The following is a 16,105-nucleotide window of genomic DNA, read 5'->3' on the forward strand; positions in this document are numbered from 1 at the left end:
TGCCGCAAGCTCTTTTGGGGAATACAGAAATGAAAGTAGTCATGATCCTTGCCCTTACTAGGAGTGATATATAGAGAGAGGGTCGCAGGTGCCTGTCAGTTACAGGCAGTGTTTACTCTAAAATCAACAACATGAGAAACCAGCAAACAAACAAACAAACAGACCGCTGAAGGCAACTTGCTTAGCGGTTCTTTCAGTCCAAACTCCTGGATTTATATGTGGAGTCTGCAACTCACTTTCTCCGGGACCTGGGGCACTTTCTGGGGCACTTTCTCTTAACCTCTGCTTCTTCACCCATAAAATGGGAGCAGCCTCTGCGCCCTTAAACCATAGTGAGCTAATAAAGGCTTACGTAGGGTGAAGTTTGTGGAAACAGTTGCTTTGGACGATCCCGTTGTGATCTGATTTCAGTGGGGGAGGGGAGGCAGCAATATACTGACCTAGTGTTCCCCTTTGTCCTAAGCTCCTAAGCGTGGCGTGAAGAAAGGCTACCAGGAGAAAGTTAGTGCTGCTTTTGTCTGTATGCAATTATATTTGAAGGGTCCGTGAAACTGTCAATCTTTCAAATCTCACCGTAGGAATTCAAGGAGTCGTGGAAGCTTATCAGAGCTGCCTTCCCAAGCTCCAGCTTTATGGTCCCACCAACATCGCCCCCATCATTCAGAAGGTCGCCAAGTCAGCCTCAGAGGAGACAAACACCAAGGAGGCTTCGGTAAGGAGAGGGACAGGGGTTCACCCTGCCTCTCTTGACTATTGGTTATAACGCCCGTTTCTAGCCCAGCAATCAATTCTATGGCTAAACTTCTCTATCTTCAGTCTCTTCACCTGAGGAAAGGTGAAGCTAATTAACCCCGCACCTGCTGGGATGTGAAGCTTAGGGTGGACACAAACGTCTGCCTCTTGGCCTGAACACAGACACTCAATAGTAGAAGCTACTACGTTCACTGGGTTGTGTCATGCTCAACTCCTGGCTTTCCCAGTCTCTACACTACTGTCATACAGCTAGCTGCTTAGGCTATAACCCTGAAGTAATCTGAGTTCCTAGACTTACATTGTGTTTTTTCTCTTCATTTCTTCTTGCTGAATGACACACAGCCTTAACCAACTGAAAACCCCAATAAACATTCATTAGCTCCACATTTTCTGTGGACCAGAGACTGAAACACAGCTGGCCTGTGTGGCCTAGGCTTAGGTGTCCCAAGGTTTCAGCCAAGATGCTGGCAAGGGATATGGTCCCTTGAAGAGTGGCCTGAAGCTGAGAGATCTGCTAATCGATGACTTAGTCCTATGCCTGCCACGTGGTTGCTGGTTTCTGGTCCGAGGCCTCATTTCCTCATCGCTCGGGAGAACTACTAAAGCTTCCCAAGGCAGGGCAGCTGGCCCCACCCAGGCGATCCAAGAGAAGACAAAGGAGGAGTAACTTTGTCTCATAACTTAGCCCAGAAGACTCACTCCATCACCTCAGGATACCCTGCCGATTGCACAGACTATTCCAGTTCAGTGTGAGAAAAGATGACCCAAGGACGTTAACTAGGAAGTAAGAGTGGCTGGCTGTCATCTTGAAATCCTGCTAACACCCCCTCCCCATCCAATTGATCAGCAAGTTATGATGCTAGTCTATCTTCAAACTATACCCCACGTGTTACTACCTCCTAATACCTTCATGGCCACTGTCTGTTTGGGGCCACCACATGTTTTCACTCACACCAAAGCAAGTCCTAAGTAGACTCTGCACTTCATCTTTCCCCATGACGTGTGTCGTGCTTCACGCAGAAGCTGGACTGATCTTTTGAAAGCATATCTAAGGGTTGGCAGTGTAACTCAGTGGGCAGAGTGCTTACCTAGCATACACAAAGCCCCAGACTTAATCCCTAGTACCACATAATGTAAGTATGGTGGTGAACATGCCTGATAATATCAGCATCAGGAAGTGAAGAGGACAGGAGAATTAGAAATGTGTGCTCATCCTCAGCTATATCATCTACTCAGGCCATCATGGAATAGATAAGATAGAATCTTTAAACGAAACTAAAACCATGTTCTTTACAAAATCAGGCAAGGGGAAACTAAGAAAGCCCATCCCTTTCCCTGTGTTCACAAGAGTGTCTGCGCTATCTCTGGAATTTCCTGTGGCTTAGTTTTAAGAGTAGATGCTCTCCATCCTTCTAGGATACCAGGGCTACACACGTAAAGGGACAACAGCAAAGACACAGGTGTGGCTTTTGTGCTACTTCAGGCCAACTCGAGCCAATGGCCATCACTAACAACTCCGGGATCAGATGAGTCTGCACTTGAAGAGACTGCAATAGTCAAAGGGCAGAACCACATGGAATAAAGCACCACATAAATAAGACCTCCTGGCAACATGGGGAACTTATTTTTTCTCCAGCAGTTTCTGCAATCGTTGGACACTGTGATCCAGTTCTCACTAGTGTGTTCTCACTAGTAAGGGGCATGAGCTTAAGCTCCTTAGACAAGCTATGTCAGATGATCTTGCTTTTTGATATTATAGAATTCTTCTACGGGTATAAATGCCCCTGGAGACCTGATCATACACCAGCACTTTCCTGAGCTGACTTCGGAATGAGCTATTATTGCTGCTTTATTTGGAAATATCCATCTGGTTCAATATAGTGTTCTGTAGCTTATGAGTCAGTACACTAAACCTGGAAGAAACCTATTCTAGAATATTCACACTTTCTTGACCCCAAAAGAGTTCTTAACATGTTGTGAGTTAGCATGTTTATGATCATTCTTACTCATGTTCTAATCCTTGTAATGCCGAGGACCAAACCCAGGACTTCCCGTGCCTGACGAATAAGTGACCCACTAGAGTTCCTTTTCCTAGAATGTCTCAGTCTCCACACTCGTACACATCATGGGGAAAGATGAAGTAAAGAGTCTACTTAGGACTTGCTTTGGTGTGAGTGAAAACATGTGGTGGCCCCAAACAGACAGTGGCCATGAAGGTATTAGGAGGTAGTAACACGTGGGGTATAGTTTGAAGATAGACCAGCATCATAACTTGCTGATCAATTGGATGGGGAGGGGGTGTTAGCAGGATTTCAAGATGGCAGCCAGCCACTCTTACTTCCTACATATTTCTGGGACTGTGTGGAAAGTCCTCTTGGGTTTGGCCTGTTTAGTCTCCCTAAATCTCTTCCGTCCCATCTCACAGTGGAGCTAGCATAGTGTGCCCATGATAGACAACATCTGCTCTCAGTTCCAGTGGCTCTGCCTGCACTGACAGGTGTGAGAATCTTTACTCTGATCCTCATCTCAGGCCTGTGACAGCCTCTCCACGTGGAGAGGGAAGAGGGAGGCAAGAGCAGGACACCTTTCCCATGCATACTAGGAGAACCATAATATTGACCCTTAACCATTCATCTCCTAGCAAGGATTTCCGCCATCAAAATCCAAAAGGTGTACAGTACAAATCCTATTACAATTTTAAATTCTGAGGTAACCAGATTTACAAAGTAAAAAGAAACAAGGAGACCCATTTTAATACCCTTTACAAATAATAAAATCCCAACTAGCCAACATATTGGCACATTAGCGTCTGATACGTGTAAAAATTATGAATGAGATATCTTGGGAATTTTTGTACTAAGACTTTAAAATGTTTGTGTATTTTACCTTTAATAGCATCTAAATTTGGGTGCTGAGTTATGACAAACACTTGATCTTTACTTAGATATTAAAAGTTGATAGATGAAAAATACTGTACAATGATTTGGTTTGTTCTAAATTTACTTTTAAAATGTTCAATAACTGAATTGGGTCTATTTTTTTTTATTTAAAATTCAGCTTCTCTTTTACTCTGGCCACATTTAAAATGCTCAATATTTTCCTGAGGTTACTATTACATAGGACAGCACAGCCCTAGATTTTCAAAGGTCTTCCAGCTGCAGGAGAGCATATAATGATCTTGTCCCTCTCAGCTTTTGAGAAGTAAAGTATCTAAGACCAAGGCATAAAAGGATATTTCAGGCTTCACAGAATGAAGCTTGGAATCTAGTTCTCCTGACTCCCAGTCTCCTGCTTTCTACCTATCTTGAGCTTTGATTTGTTTTTTGTTTGTTTGGGGTTTTTTGTTTGTCTTGTTTTTCATTTTTAATGAAAACAAATATATACCTAAAACTGAAACTTCTGGAAAAACCATTTGTTTTTCCTTGTATCACCCCTCAAACTTGACCTTGGCCTCCCACCTGGCCTTGCATTTCAACTCTGGGTCTCTGAACACATCCTTGTTGACAACAGTTTTGTCCAAGGGGATGTTCACACCTTGTGGGCATGAGGTGGTTGTAGTTAAAAACTTTCACAAAGGACTTGATCTTGTCTCTCTTGACCATTTTCTTCTTGCCCGTGGCAGCTGTCACTTTTTGGGAACAGTGGTCAATTCCAGCCACCAGGGCATGACTGTAAGAGCAGTCTGAGGTGCCATCATCAATGATCTTCATGGTGATGGCTTTGTGTCTGGAGTAGCATCCAGTCAGGACCAGCACCACTTTCCAAGGTTTCATGAACTTGCCCATTCCAACAGCAAGCAGCCAGCACCCAGCAGCAAGGAAAGCTATCTTGAGCTTTGTAATAGCCAGTAAGATTATTATTATAATTAAGCTACAATTGTTGTGGCTCCATTCATCATGACCTTAAGCTACCCTACATAGGCTTAACATGTGTCTGTTACTGACCTGAAGCCCAGATCAGATAGTCAGAGCTGAGAACCTGAAAAGATACAGAGGCAGCAGGGTCTTGAGGTCTCTTTAAAGTCAATGGGAAGACATAGGGCAAGCAGGTAAGCTGGAAGGATAGGGAATTGTCTGGAAGGTAGACACTGGAAGACGCAATGTCCTAAGTGTACTAGTGATGAGTGATGACCAGCTTTGGCGAGGCTGTGAGCAGAGTAAGCTAACATGAAGTTGAAGTGAGGGTTAGCAGAACTGGAGAAGGATGGACATTGATGGTCTAGGAGTAGAGATAGAACAGTTATCCAGAGCCAAGGCCAACAGCCCATTTGGGATAGTAACCAAATCAGTAGCTACGAGTAAACAGGAAGCATTAAAGCAGCCAGAACTTTTGGGACTCGTGGAGGGTATCTACCTAGAATCTACGTTTGAGATCTTTTGTAGAAAACGTCCTGTATTGTGAGTGACCAGAGAATGTTTCTTGAGACCATTAAGTTTCAGTTTAAGGTAGAAATCGAAGTCATATGGAGAAGCTTTGTATACATCAAAGTACAAATACCCTGTGACTTTGCTCACTGGGTTAGAAATGTTAGTTTCACATATAGGATACTGTTTGTTAGCAAAATTTTATCTTTGTGCATATTACATGTGGAAATGCTGTGGTATATGGAATATGCTTCAAAAATAATACAAAGTAGGTAGGTGAGGCCAATAAATAATGCAAGGTTGGCCATATGTTGTTAATTGCTGATAGACAGTAAAGTCCCCACAGAGGTGCCCTGTCTATTTTGGTTTTGCACTGAAATTTTCTTAATAAAAAGTATAAATAAACAAAAATGTCCATTGACCCTGCTGCTGTGATCACTCTGCAGGGAGACCACCTAGAAATCTAACTGATACTGTATTGTCCTTTTCTCTCCCACCTGTCATCTGACTCCTGACTCCAGCAATATTTCATCCTGCTGATCCTGACAGACGGTGTCATCACAGACATGGCTGACACCCGGGAGGCCATCGTCCATGCCTCCCACCTTCCCATGTCCGTCATCATCGTGGGAGTGGGGAACGCCGACTTCAGTGACATGCAGATGCTGGACGGTGACGACGGAATTCTAAGGTCACCCAAGGGAGAGCCTGTCCTTCGAGACATCGTCCAGTTTGTGCCCTTCCGGAACTTCAAACATGTATGCATAGACATCATGGGGGCGTCCTTACATCTCTCACATGCCTATCAATGTTCGTAGTGGCCTGTTATTCTTAAAGCAGCATCAACAGAATCTGTCTAGGCTGACCAAATCCTATAGCAAGGATATACAGATAATAACTCTTTGGGGAAGAAAGCATGTATTGAGTTACAAATATAGTCATGGTAAATATAGTTGACGAATTTTTGAAAACACTTCCCTTTGCTCATGGAGTTTAGGGTTTTTGTTCCTTCATGGGTGTCATAAACAGTTGGGCAGCTTATTGATTACTCAAGGATACCTGGAAAGGAACAAGGATGAGTTGAAATTCAGCCTGGCCCTGCCAGCCAAAGATTATCTCTGCTTGGCAAAAGCTGTGAGCGAAATAATAGACACTAACGCCTTCTCAGTATAGCGAACGGCATTGACAATTTAGTCTGCTCACTCAGGAGCAAGATGATTGAGCTAGTACAAACGAATATTAAAGTAGTTTAGTATGGTCAGTGATGGGAGAAAATGCTGGAATAAGCTCATCAAAGCATGACCAAGAACATACAAACCCATAGTCTTTAAATCACTTCCTGCTGGATAAAAATCCCCTGTGTTCTATTGGTTTGTACAGTAGTGAGCCATTCTCCATAGTAAACAGTGAAGCAGAGTTGTGCTTCCTGGCTGGCTGGAGCAAACACCCTAGATAAGTCCCTAGTATGATGTTGAGAAGATTCCCGTAACACTCTACCTGCACTTCCAATTTGGGGATAATGACTAAGTCCGTAGAGTCAGAAGTAGATTGAAATTTCCACAAGCCCCACCCCAAAATAAGTTATGATAGCCAACATTAAGACTTTCTTGGGTTCATACAAGGCCCTTTCAGAGATGCCCAGGGTGTGTGAGAAACCACTGAAGTGCAGTAGGTAGGCACATAGAGGTTCCTGTATCCTTCAGTTTGTAGGCTCTTCTAAGCATCATCCAACAACAGACCACATCCCCAGCACCTGTTCTCTGCTAAAGCCCTGGATTCTCTTCTGCTGCTGTTGCCACCATGGAAGGTGGGGATGGGTGTCTAAACATGCTCTCCAGGCAGAAAGAAATACGCAAGTCTTCAGTGGTCTTTGCTGTTTCTCCTTGGTACAGGTTACCATGAATATACAAATGCATGTGTCCCTTCTGGAAACAGCCCTGTTAGCTTTTACAGCAGCCCCTCCCTGTGTGGGGCTCCATTGCTCTTGAGATACAAGAGAGGGAAGCATGGTGCCATGCAATCCAGTGCAGGCTTTCCCACAGTTCCATGCAATCCAATGCAGGCTCTCTCCACTAGATGCTTAGTTGGGAATGCTATTCTGCTCCAAAGACTCTCGCTCAAATGAATTTCCAACATTCTTCACAGCCAACTTCTCAGCTGTGTCCAAGCATGTCAAATGCAATTTTGATTCACCCTGGGACCCCAACCACACTAGTAGTTCCAATCTCAACCACAGAACTATTCCCAATTGTCCTATTTTCTGTATGTGCTCTCCAGGCATGGCTGCCTGCACCGCTATCTTTCTGTGACAGGCTTTGCAGTGTCATTCAGATCTAGCATCAGCCAAACAGCCTCAGCTGAACCCTAGATTCTATGACCTGCCCATCCTCAAAGGGAAGGGACTGTACATTCCAGGGCTCCCCAAATCTCTTCCTCGCCATACTGCCACATGGTCACTATTCTCTTTTGAAGGAGGGCTTAGGTGTAATTAAAATCATTAAGGAAACAGGAAATCAATCCCCTGCTGCAGAGCTGAGTGTAGAGGGCATTTTCAAGTGGCAGGGGAAGCTGATGTCACCACAAGATCTAAGGCCAGTGCTGTAGGAAAGAACAACTACCCAGCATCCCATCTTCCACTTTCCCATGGAGAGGGGTTTTACAGAAAAGTGCCAGAGGTCTGTCCAAGGTTTCAAGTTGTCTGTTATAGACAGCTAAATATGACCTCAGAAAGGCCTAGCATGCTGCACGTGGAAGGGAGTGCTGGGGCTCGCTCAAACTGCTGCAGCTGTGTCACATGACATTCTGCTTCACTGAGGGGAGAGAGAAGGCTGTTCTCACAGAGTTTACTGGTCTCCCATCATCCAGGCCAAATGACAATAGATGCGTTTCCTACCAAGTTGACAATTAAAACTAGCTAACACACTCCCTGCCAAATCCACACACACGAGCAAAACCATCGAGCCATGAAAGGTGCTGACCTCTGCTAAAACACCTTCTAAGCCTTACCTTCATGGAGTATTTATGTACAGGGCACACACTGGTTCCTCATCTAGCATGACTTCCAAAGACAGACCTGACTGGGACGGCAAGGGAAATGACAGACACACAGACACACAGAGAAGTTGTGGAGGGTTGGACTTGGCTCTCTGGTGGAAGCTGCAGCATCTGGGAGCATCTGAACTAAGGAGACAGGTTTAGCTAATCCAGGTAGTAACAGCCTCTGCAGGGGGCAGACTTTAGGCTGTGTGGGGAGCTATGGTGGGCAGTTTCTGTACACACTATCAACATCTTCACACCAAGGAAGGCTCTGCCATCCTTCTGAGCCTCACTTGGGGAAGGCTGTGCCATTCCCATGGGGCCGAGCATTGGGGTTCTTTACATGGCCATACCCACGTCAGAAGTATGGCCATTGACTCAGGACTTCACACACTCAGGTCCTTCTGCTCTGAACCCACTGGGACCTCAGTGAGCTAAGAAAGCATGAGTCCAGGCTTTGGAGAATTTTCCAGAGTCTTGCAAAAACAAAAATTCATATACTAAGCAGCCCATGGGTGGATAATAACCTATAGTTATTCTCAGTGTGAGTGTGTGTGTGTGTGTGTGTGTAGTATGTGGTATATGTATGTATGTATGTGTGCATATGTGCATGTGTGTGTAGATACGTATGCATGTGTCTATGAAGTCCAAGCATTGACATTAGGAGTCTTCCTCTGTCACTTTCCACCTAAATTTTTGAGACAGAGTCTCTGAACCCAGGCTCACTCACCAAGCTGGCCAATGAGCCCCAAGGATCTGCATGTGTCCCTTCCTACCCACCACACCACAGCCCCAGCATTGCAATTACAAGTGCACAGGAAAACATACACCACTGTTTACTTGAGTGCTGGGCATCTAAATTCAGGTCCCCATGCCTGCCTGGCAGGCACACTGTTGTCTGAGCCATCTCTCTAGCTCTGCATCCAGCATTCTGTCGTTGCAGCATCTACAGGGTGATCTACAGAGTTTACGTCTGAGAACCACACTATTGAATTCCAAAAACAGCTGCAAAGGAAACCCCTCATAATCTGAAGTTTATTACATAAGCGAGATTGCCTTCATCCCTGTCCTCAGCTATGTGCAGCTACGTGTAGCTGCTGTGACCCTGCCGCTGCTCACGGATCCTACACTCCTGAAATGACTTCAGAGCAGAGACAGACCTCCTCTCCTCCTGCCCCCGCCAACACCTAGTTAAAGCTAGGCATGGACAAAAAAGGAGGATTGTTGAGAGGAGCTGAAGGGGGACTGGAAACAAAAGAACTGCCCCATGGGAGAACTGCCCCAAGCAGGACAAGGACGTGGTACCCATCTCGTACTCTGTGCTGTTGTTCATTTGCAGTCTCCCTGAGGTGATGCAGGCAGAGTGACAGGAGGATTCTCATCCACCTTATCTTCGTGGGTTTCAAATTAGATTTTGAAAAACATTTCATTATCCAAACTAATCTACTCAGAATTCAATAAGCCATAAATAAAAGGGAGGTGAGGGGTGATATTTCATACACACCAGTAACCCGAGTGGCCTTTCTTTTGTTGCTCTGTGTGGTAACATGGCGCATAAAAATGCACGGGGACAGGCTCTGAACTACGTGGCTCTGGGCAAACTGCTTAACCTCTCCTGGACACAGACTTTTAGGTGAGACAAATGCCACAGATGCACTGGGTGGTAGAAGGTGGAATTTCTATACAATGTTGGTTCCGTGGAAGTGGTTAGTGTATAGTACCCATATTACTGCTACTCCCAACTGATTTTGTGGTTTTGGCTTTTTTCCATCCAATTCATGTTCCCACAACTATGCACCTGCACCAGCACAGATATGCCAGGGGCTCCCTTAGGACCAGAGCTTGCCAATGAGCTAGCCACTAACCACAAGTGGATATTTGCACTCAGATTCATTAAAATTGGAGCTGGAGAAATGACAGTTTATAAAGTGCTTGCCATGTGAACATTAGGACCCAAGTTCAATCTCTAGCACTCACATACATGTATTTAGGGCAGAACACACAGGACTGGGGCGCTTATCCCTGAAAAAACTGTCCCTCTCAACATCCATTAATGTCCTGCAGTTCTTCATCTAGGGACAGGGCCTTCTGAGAGTCCACGTATCCACAGTGGCATGTCAACTGGTGTTCATCAGCTCTTATTTAGAGCCACCATATTGTTGAGATTTAAGGAGTACAGCTCCCCTCTCATATATGAAGGACACTATGTCAGCAGACGCCCCTGGTCCTCTGGCTCTTATAATCTACCCAACTCCTCTTCTGAGACATCCATCCCCTGAGAACTGGATACAGAGATTGTGTTGTGATTACATCAACTGGGGCTGACCGCTGACTGTTCTTTGCTAAGTGGTTATGACTGGGAAGCAACTGTAACTGAAGGAAGAAATGTCTGTGAGGAGGAGTGAGCAAACTTATTCTTATGTAACTAAATGTTAGCAGTGGTGGCTAAGACCACTCCTTTCTAGGTTGATTCCAGAGTGTGGAAATCAGCACTTTATGGTCTTTTGTGATGGGTCTTCATGATGATAAAAGGGCTGACTGTTACCAGGAATTATCATTCTCATAGAAGGGAAAAAAGAAAAGGAAGAGGAATACAGAGACAACTAGGTCTATTCCCTTTAAATAGGAAGTAAGGAGTTCTAAAATTCATCTAGGAAATTTCCACTTACATCTCATAGGGCAAATTGGGTCATGTAGGATTCCCTAGATGTAGGAAAAGCCTTCTAACTCTCTAACCAGGGTGAGGCTGGAGGTGAATTCTGTTCCTGCTTCCATGCATACACGACCACTAGAAACCAAAACTCTTTTTTGGGATTTCTCAGCTATCGAGTTGTTGTTGTTGTTGTTGTTGTTGTTGTTGTTGTTGTTTCCATACTCTGTGAGACTGTGTGGCTTCTGTTTCCTTCTTCTTTTGCTTCTAGGATCTGGGCTTACTGTTGAATGGTTTAAAGAAGGGATGATTAGCAGCACAGTACCCTGGCCCTGAGGCCAGCTCTCCTTTCTTGGCAATCTCAAATATTTGCTAAATGGTCACTCTGCCCAACCTTGCAATTCCTTCAATAGCTAATATGGGGGTTCAGACGGTTGAAGCAGATTGTCCAGGGGTTACAAAGTCAATACTAAGGGTCACTCAAGAGTTAGGTCCAGCTCTCTATAACCCCAGTGTCTGCTATGCTCTTGACTTCAACCATTCTCTGCTGCAGAATCAGTACAGGGGCATTCAAGATCCTGACCCGATCTCGTTTTCTATCTGAATGACTACTCAAACCTAAATCCCTACCACCACCACCACCACCACCATCATCATCACCACCACCACCTCCACCACCTCCACCATCACCACCACCACCACCACCACCACCCCCCCCACCACCACCACCACCACCACCACCACCCCACCACCACCACCACCTCCACCACCACCACCACCACCCCCCCCACCACCCCCACCACACCACCACCACCACCCACACCTTCACCCACCCACCCACCTCCACCACCACCTCCACCATCCCACCACCACCACCTCCACCACCTCCCCTCACCTCCTTCACCACCACCACCTCCTCCACCCCTCCACCACCTCCTCCTCCTCCACCACCACCACCACCACCACCACCCCACCCCACCACCTCCACCACCACCTCCACCACCACCACCACCACCACCACCACCCCCTCCTCCACCACCACCACCACCACCACCTCCCTCACCACCTCCACCACCCCACCTCCACCACCACCTCCACCACCACCACCACCACCACCACCACCACCACCACCTCCACCACCACCACCACCACCTCCTCCACCACCACCACCTCCTCCTCCACCACCACCACCACCACTAACATCAACAACACAACCCACCCCACCTCTCACCCCCACCCCTGACACAAAAGGATGAATTCTGTCTTCAGATGCATTTCTTCGTAGATCCTCAAATCACACTCCCCCGCTCCCCAAATTTTAAATACGTGCCCAAGTTAAATATTGGAGGCATGCTGTCATTTCTTCTGCGATGCCTTGGTCTCACAGTGTTTGTAACTTTCTATAAGAGCACATCTCATATTTCAATAGGAATCACCAGAGTCTCGTGTTAGAAATACAGATTCCCCCATTCAGGGGCATCTGCACTATTAGGAAGTATCTGTCTGACGTGCTATCGCTGAGGGGCGGTGCTTACAGCCCGGTACCTCAGAGACCGGTTGAACTTGGGCATGCAGAGTCACCTTCATGTGACTCCTACTCCTTCCAGAGTTCCACCGCTCCTGGAACCTCAGTATCTAAAAACCGAAGGCGAATTTTAAAACAAAGCAAAACCCTGCAGGACAGTTCATCTTCAGATGTGAGTTTACATTTGCAGACACAGAGCGTGAACACTGAGTGGGCGATGGCTGGATGACTGAGGGAACGCGGCTGGCCTCTCAGGGCAGGGCTCAGATCTTGGCGTTAGAGTCTGCATCCCCTTCAAATGATGGTTGTTTCTTCCCTGCAGGCGTCGCCAGCTGCCCTTGCAAAGAGCGTGTTGGCTGAAGTCCCAAATCAAGTCGTGGACTATTACAATGGGAAAGGGATTAAACCGAAGTGCTCATCGGAAGTGTATGAATCGTCCCGGACGCTGGCACCATGAACTCCACACTTTTACAGAGTTCTGAAGCACTGTTCATTCTATCCCTGTACTTTAAAATAACAACAAAAACAAAAACAACAATATACATTTAAAGATAGCACGTTTTGGTGATTTTTAACTAAATTTTTTTTTTTTGCATGTGAAGCCCCAAGCCCTGGATCTGTTAAGCCCTTGTATTGTTAAAGACTTTTTACAAAGAAATACAGTCATAACATACTCTTTACAGCATGTCGCCTTGAAATAAAATGGTATATGTATCCATTTTTATACCGGTTTGTTGAAATTTTGCTAAATTTCTTATTATCTTTACACTGTAAAGCATTTTGAAACATTTCTTGAATGTTGATAGCCAAAAGGTATATTTGGCTTACTCTCCTATAGGATGAGAGACTTTTCAAAATGGCAGATGCATGGACTGTATTTTGCATGTTTAAAATAATTATAATAAAAATAACCTTACACTGTTTTTGCAGTTGTTATCTATAATCTCTCCCTGCTGAGAATGGTCTCTCTCTACTAAATACATTTATGTACCTAGAGGTAGTCTTTTCTGAAGTGGGCCTGGGTCATTTATCCCAGTCCCCTTCTTTACACACTCCCATAGACACAAATTCCCCGAGAATCTTGTTCTAATGGAGTTTGCTAAGGCCGGGTCTGAGGTTCTGCACGTCTCCCAAGGTCCTCAGTGATGCTAACGCATTTCTTGCACTGCACTAGGACTAATGAGGTTCGAACTTGAGGCTTTCGCCACAGAGATCACGCCAAACAGAGCAGCTCCTAGCGTGCTTGCCCACAGCACCTCTTCCGCCCCCAATAGCTTAGAGGACCAGCCTGGCCCGACTCTGGGATGAGACTAGAAAGTTAGGAGACTGATTCCAGAAGCTGTCCACCACACATCAGCCTCACGGCTTTATAGCCCCGCCTCTTCCTCATCCGGACTGAGGAGCACTCCTTCCATCTTGCTCCGGATTGGCTAAAAGAGGCACCACAGCTTGCTGCATGGGTGGGTCCAATTTTATTTCATTTCCTAGAAATTATCTCCCAGGATTCCTCCCTTGGATTTTGAGTGGAATCTTGATCATGCCAAATAGCAACACGGCTGCCCAACTTTCTGTTCTAATCACTTGGTCTTTGAGCTCACTGTGGGGGCACCTTTTGGCCTCTTTTGTATCACTCCTGAGTACAATTTCCATAAGCAGAAGTGCCCCGGAATTGTGTAGGGTGGGGATATTTTGTCTGAATCTAAGGAAGTCTTAAAACCAAAACAACGACTTCTTTTCTTATGATCTTCTCTCGGAGAAATGGACAAATGTTTTATAAGCTGTAAAAGGCACAAAATGAAACTTATTTTTGGTCAGAAAAATAGTGAAGTGTATCCTAAGCAAAAGAAATCTGTTGTTGGGGAAGTTTTTGGTTCTGTTTTTTTGTTTTAAAGGGGAAACAATAATAATTAATTAAGCAAATCAAATGTCTTGTACAATTTCCAGAGTTATAATTATAGATTATCTTGCAAATACATGTCAACCAAATGCATAACATTTTGGGAATGATGGTTTAAAACAAATGTACGACAGAAAAAAAAAAGTCACAAATGTTTAAATTGTATTGTTTTCTGAATAAATTGGGTACTTACAGAATTTTTTTTCTAAGAGTTGTGGTCTTGTTCCTCATTTTGAAGCAATTCCCTGCCAGTGAGGTGTGTATGTCACATGCTTGAGGGGACGTCAGGGGACACTGGTGCTTTCATCATTGCGTCTAACTTGAAATAATTAAGCTCTATATTACAGAAATACCTGATGACTGTTTTTAACCCCAAGTCAGTGTATGAACATCCGTGTCTATGTACGTGGTATGTAGGAAGTCCACAGTAGATGTTTAGCCAATGCACAGGTGAACAATAAAATGAGCAAAAATACAATTAGATTTGTCAATGTGACCTCTGATCTATATCTAACCAATGATAGATTTAATAAGTGGGTTGTGTGTTTGTGACTGTCCTTAAGTGCCATTCCATGCCAGCTTCTAATGTCTGCGGGGTGTCTTCACTCGGTGTAGACTGCCTGGGATGACAAATTAGTAAGGACAGAGTCCAATTTGCCTGGCAGACTTTTAGGCAGTGTATTTCCCTTTCCATAGCAAGACTCAAGTTCAGCCCCACCCCCTCCAACTAGTAAAAATAGTACCCAATGATCATTTAAGGATATCTTATCCCAGACTTCTATAAAAAAAAATACCATAACAAGTAATGCATATTCTTGAATAGCAGAATTTATTTTTCATGGTTTAGGAGCCTGGGAAGACCCAGGACATGGTGCCAGCCATTTGGATCCTAATGGGACCTTTCTTTCTAACTCACGGACATCCTTATGTAACTTTGCTTTCGCTTCCATAATACAGAAAAAGGGGGGGTCTCTGTTCTTACAAGGACACTAATCCTCCCATAAGAATGTCTTCCTCATTACACAGCCATCTCTCAGAGTGTCCACCTGCTAATAGCACCATAGTGGGCACCAAGTCTTCCATGTGTGAACTGTGGAAGGGCACAAAGGTGGTCAGTAACAAGAGGTAACTGTGAAATAGACATCATTCTAAGTTCTTATTGTATATGTGCTCAATCTCCCTGGCATCCTTGGGATCCTAGTATCAGCTCTCTATGAGGAGTGGAAATTGGATTTTACCCACTCCCACGACAGGCTTCTCAGTACATACGGTCTAAACAGAGAACTCACAGTCACACCCTCTACTGAAACTGGGTGGGACGGAGTCAGCTCCTCAGGCCCTGGCTGCAGTTTGGCTAAACCTCATCTTCTGGAATGAGTACACAGAGGGGTCCCTCCATCCTGTAAGCCAACTTCTCTTCCATAAAAATTGTCCAAAATCAGATTTAAAAGCCAGACACCATTGATGTCTTTGGTTCTCTTCTTAAACTTTAGATATTGAAGACTGGGTTGGGGATTTAGCTCAGTGGTAGAGCGCTTGCCTAGCAACCGCAAGGCCTTGGTTCGGTCCCCAGCTCCAAAAAGAAAAAAAAAAAGATATTGAAGAGTGTCTCCCTTTTTTTTTTTAAATAACCAGTTTTAGCAAGCAAAAAGAATCAAAAATTCCCATATTTGTGTAGTTTGTATAAGTAACATATGAGCATATTTTACACACACACAGACATACCTGGGGACGGGGGGGAGGAGGGACAGGGTATACAAAGCTAAAGAGTCATCATGTGACCCCAAAGAAACATGGCACCCACAATGTGTATACAGCCAGGACAAAAAGGGCACCCGTTTAATATTCGAGTATTCCTTATTAATTTGTTTGGCAGAGGG

The 16,105-nt window shown here is 45.0% G+C and overlaps 1 protein-coding gene and 1 pseudogene across 1 annotated transcript in view; one reads left to right on the forward strand and one right to left on the reverse strand.

Annotated features, from left to right (window-relative positions):
* Nucleotides 1-14,422, forward strand: part of Cpne4 (copine 4) — a 452,533-nt gene extending 438,111 nt beyond the window's left edge. The window contains exons 14-16 of the mRNA XM_032910406.1: nucleotides 579-712; nucleotides 5,639-5,875; nucleotides 12,651-14,422. Of these exons, the coding sequence (XP_032766297.1) occupies nucleotides 579-712; nucleotides 5,639-5,875; nucleotides 12,651-12,785 (506 nt within the window). The 3' untranslated portion in view covers nucleotides 12,786-14,422. The remainder of the gene's footprint in view (nucleotides 1-578; nucleotides 713-5,638; nucleotides 5,876-12,650) is intronic.
* On the reverse strand, nucleotides 4,138-4,538 carry LOC116907436 (annotated as a pseudogene).
* Nucleotides 14,423-16,105: the final 1,683 nt, after the last annotated feature.

This window comes from Rattus rattus, chromosome 8 (genome assembly GCF_011064425.1).
Source record: "Rattus rattus isolate New Zealand chromosome 8, Rrattus_CSIRO_v1, whole genome shotgun sequence".
NCBI lineage: Eukaryota > Metazoa > Chordata > Mammalia > Rodentia > Muridae > Rattus > Rattus rattus.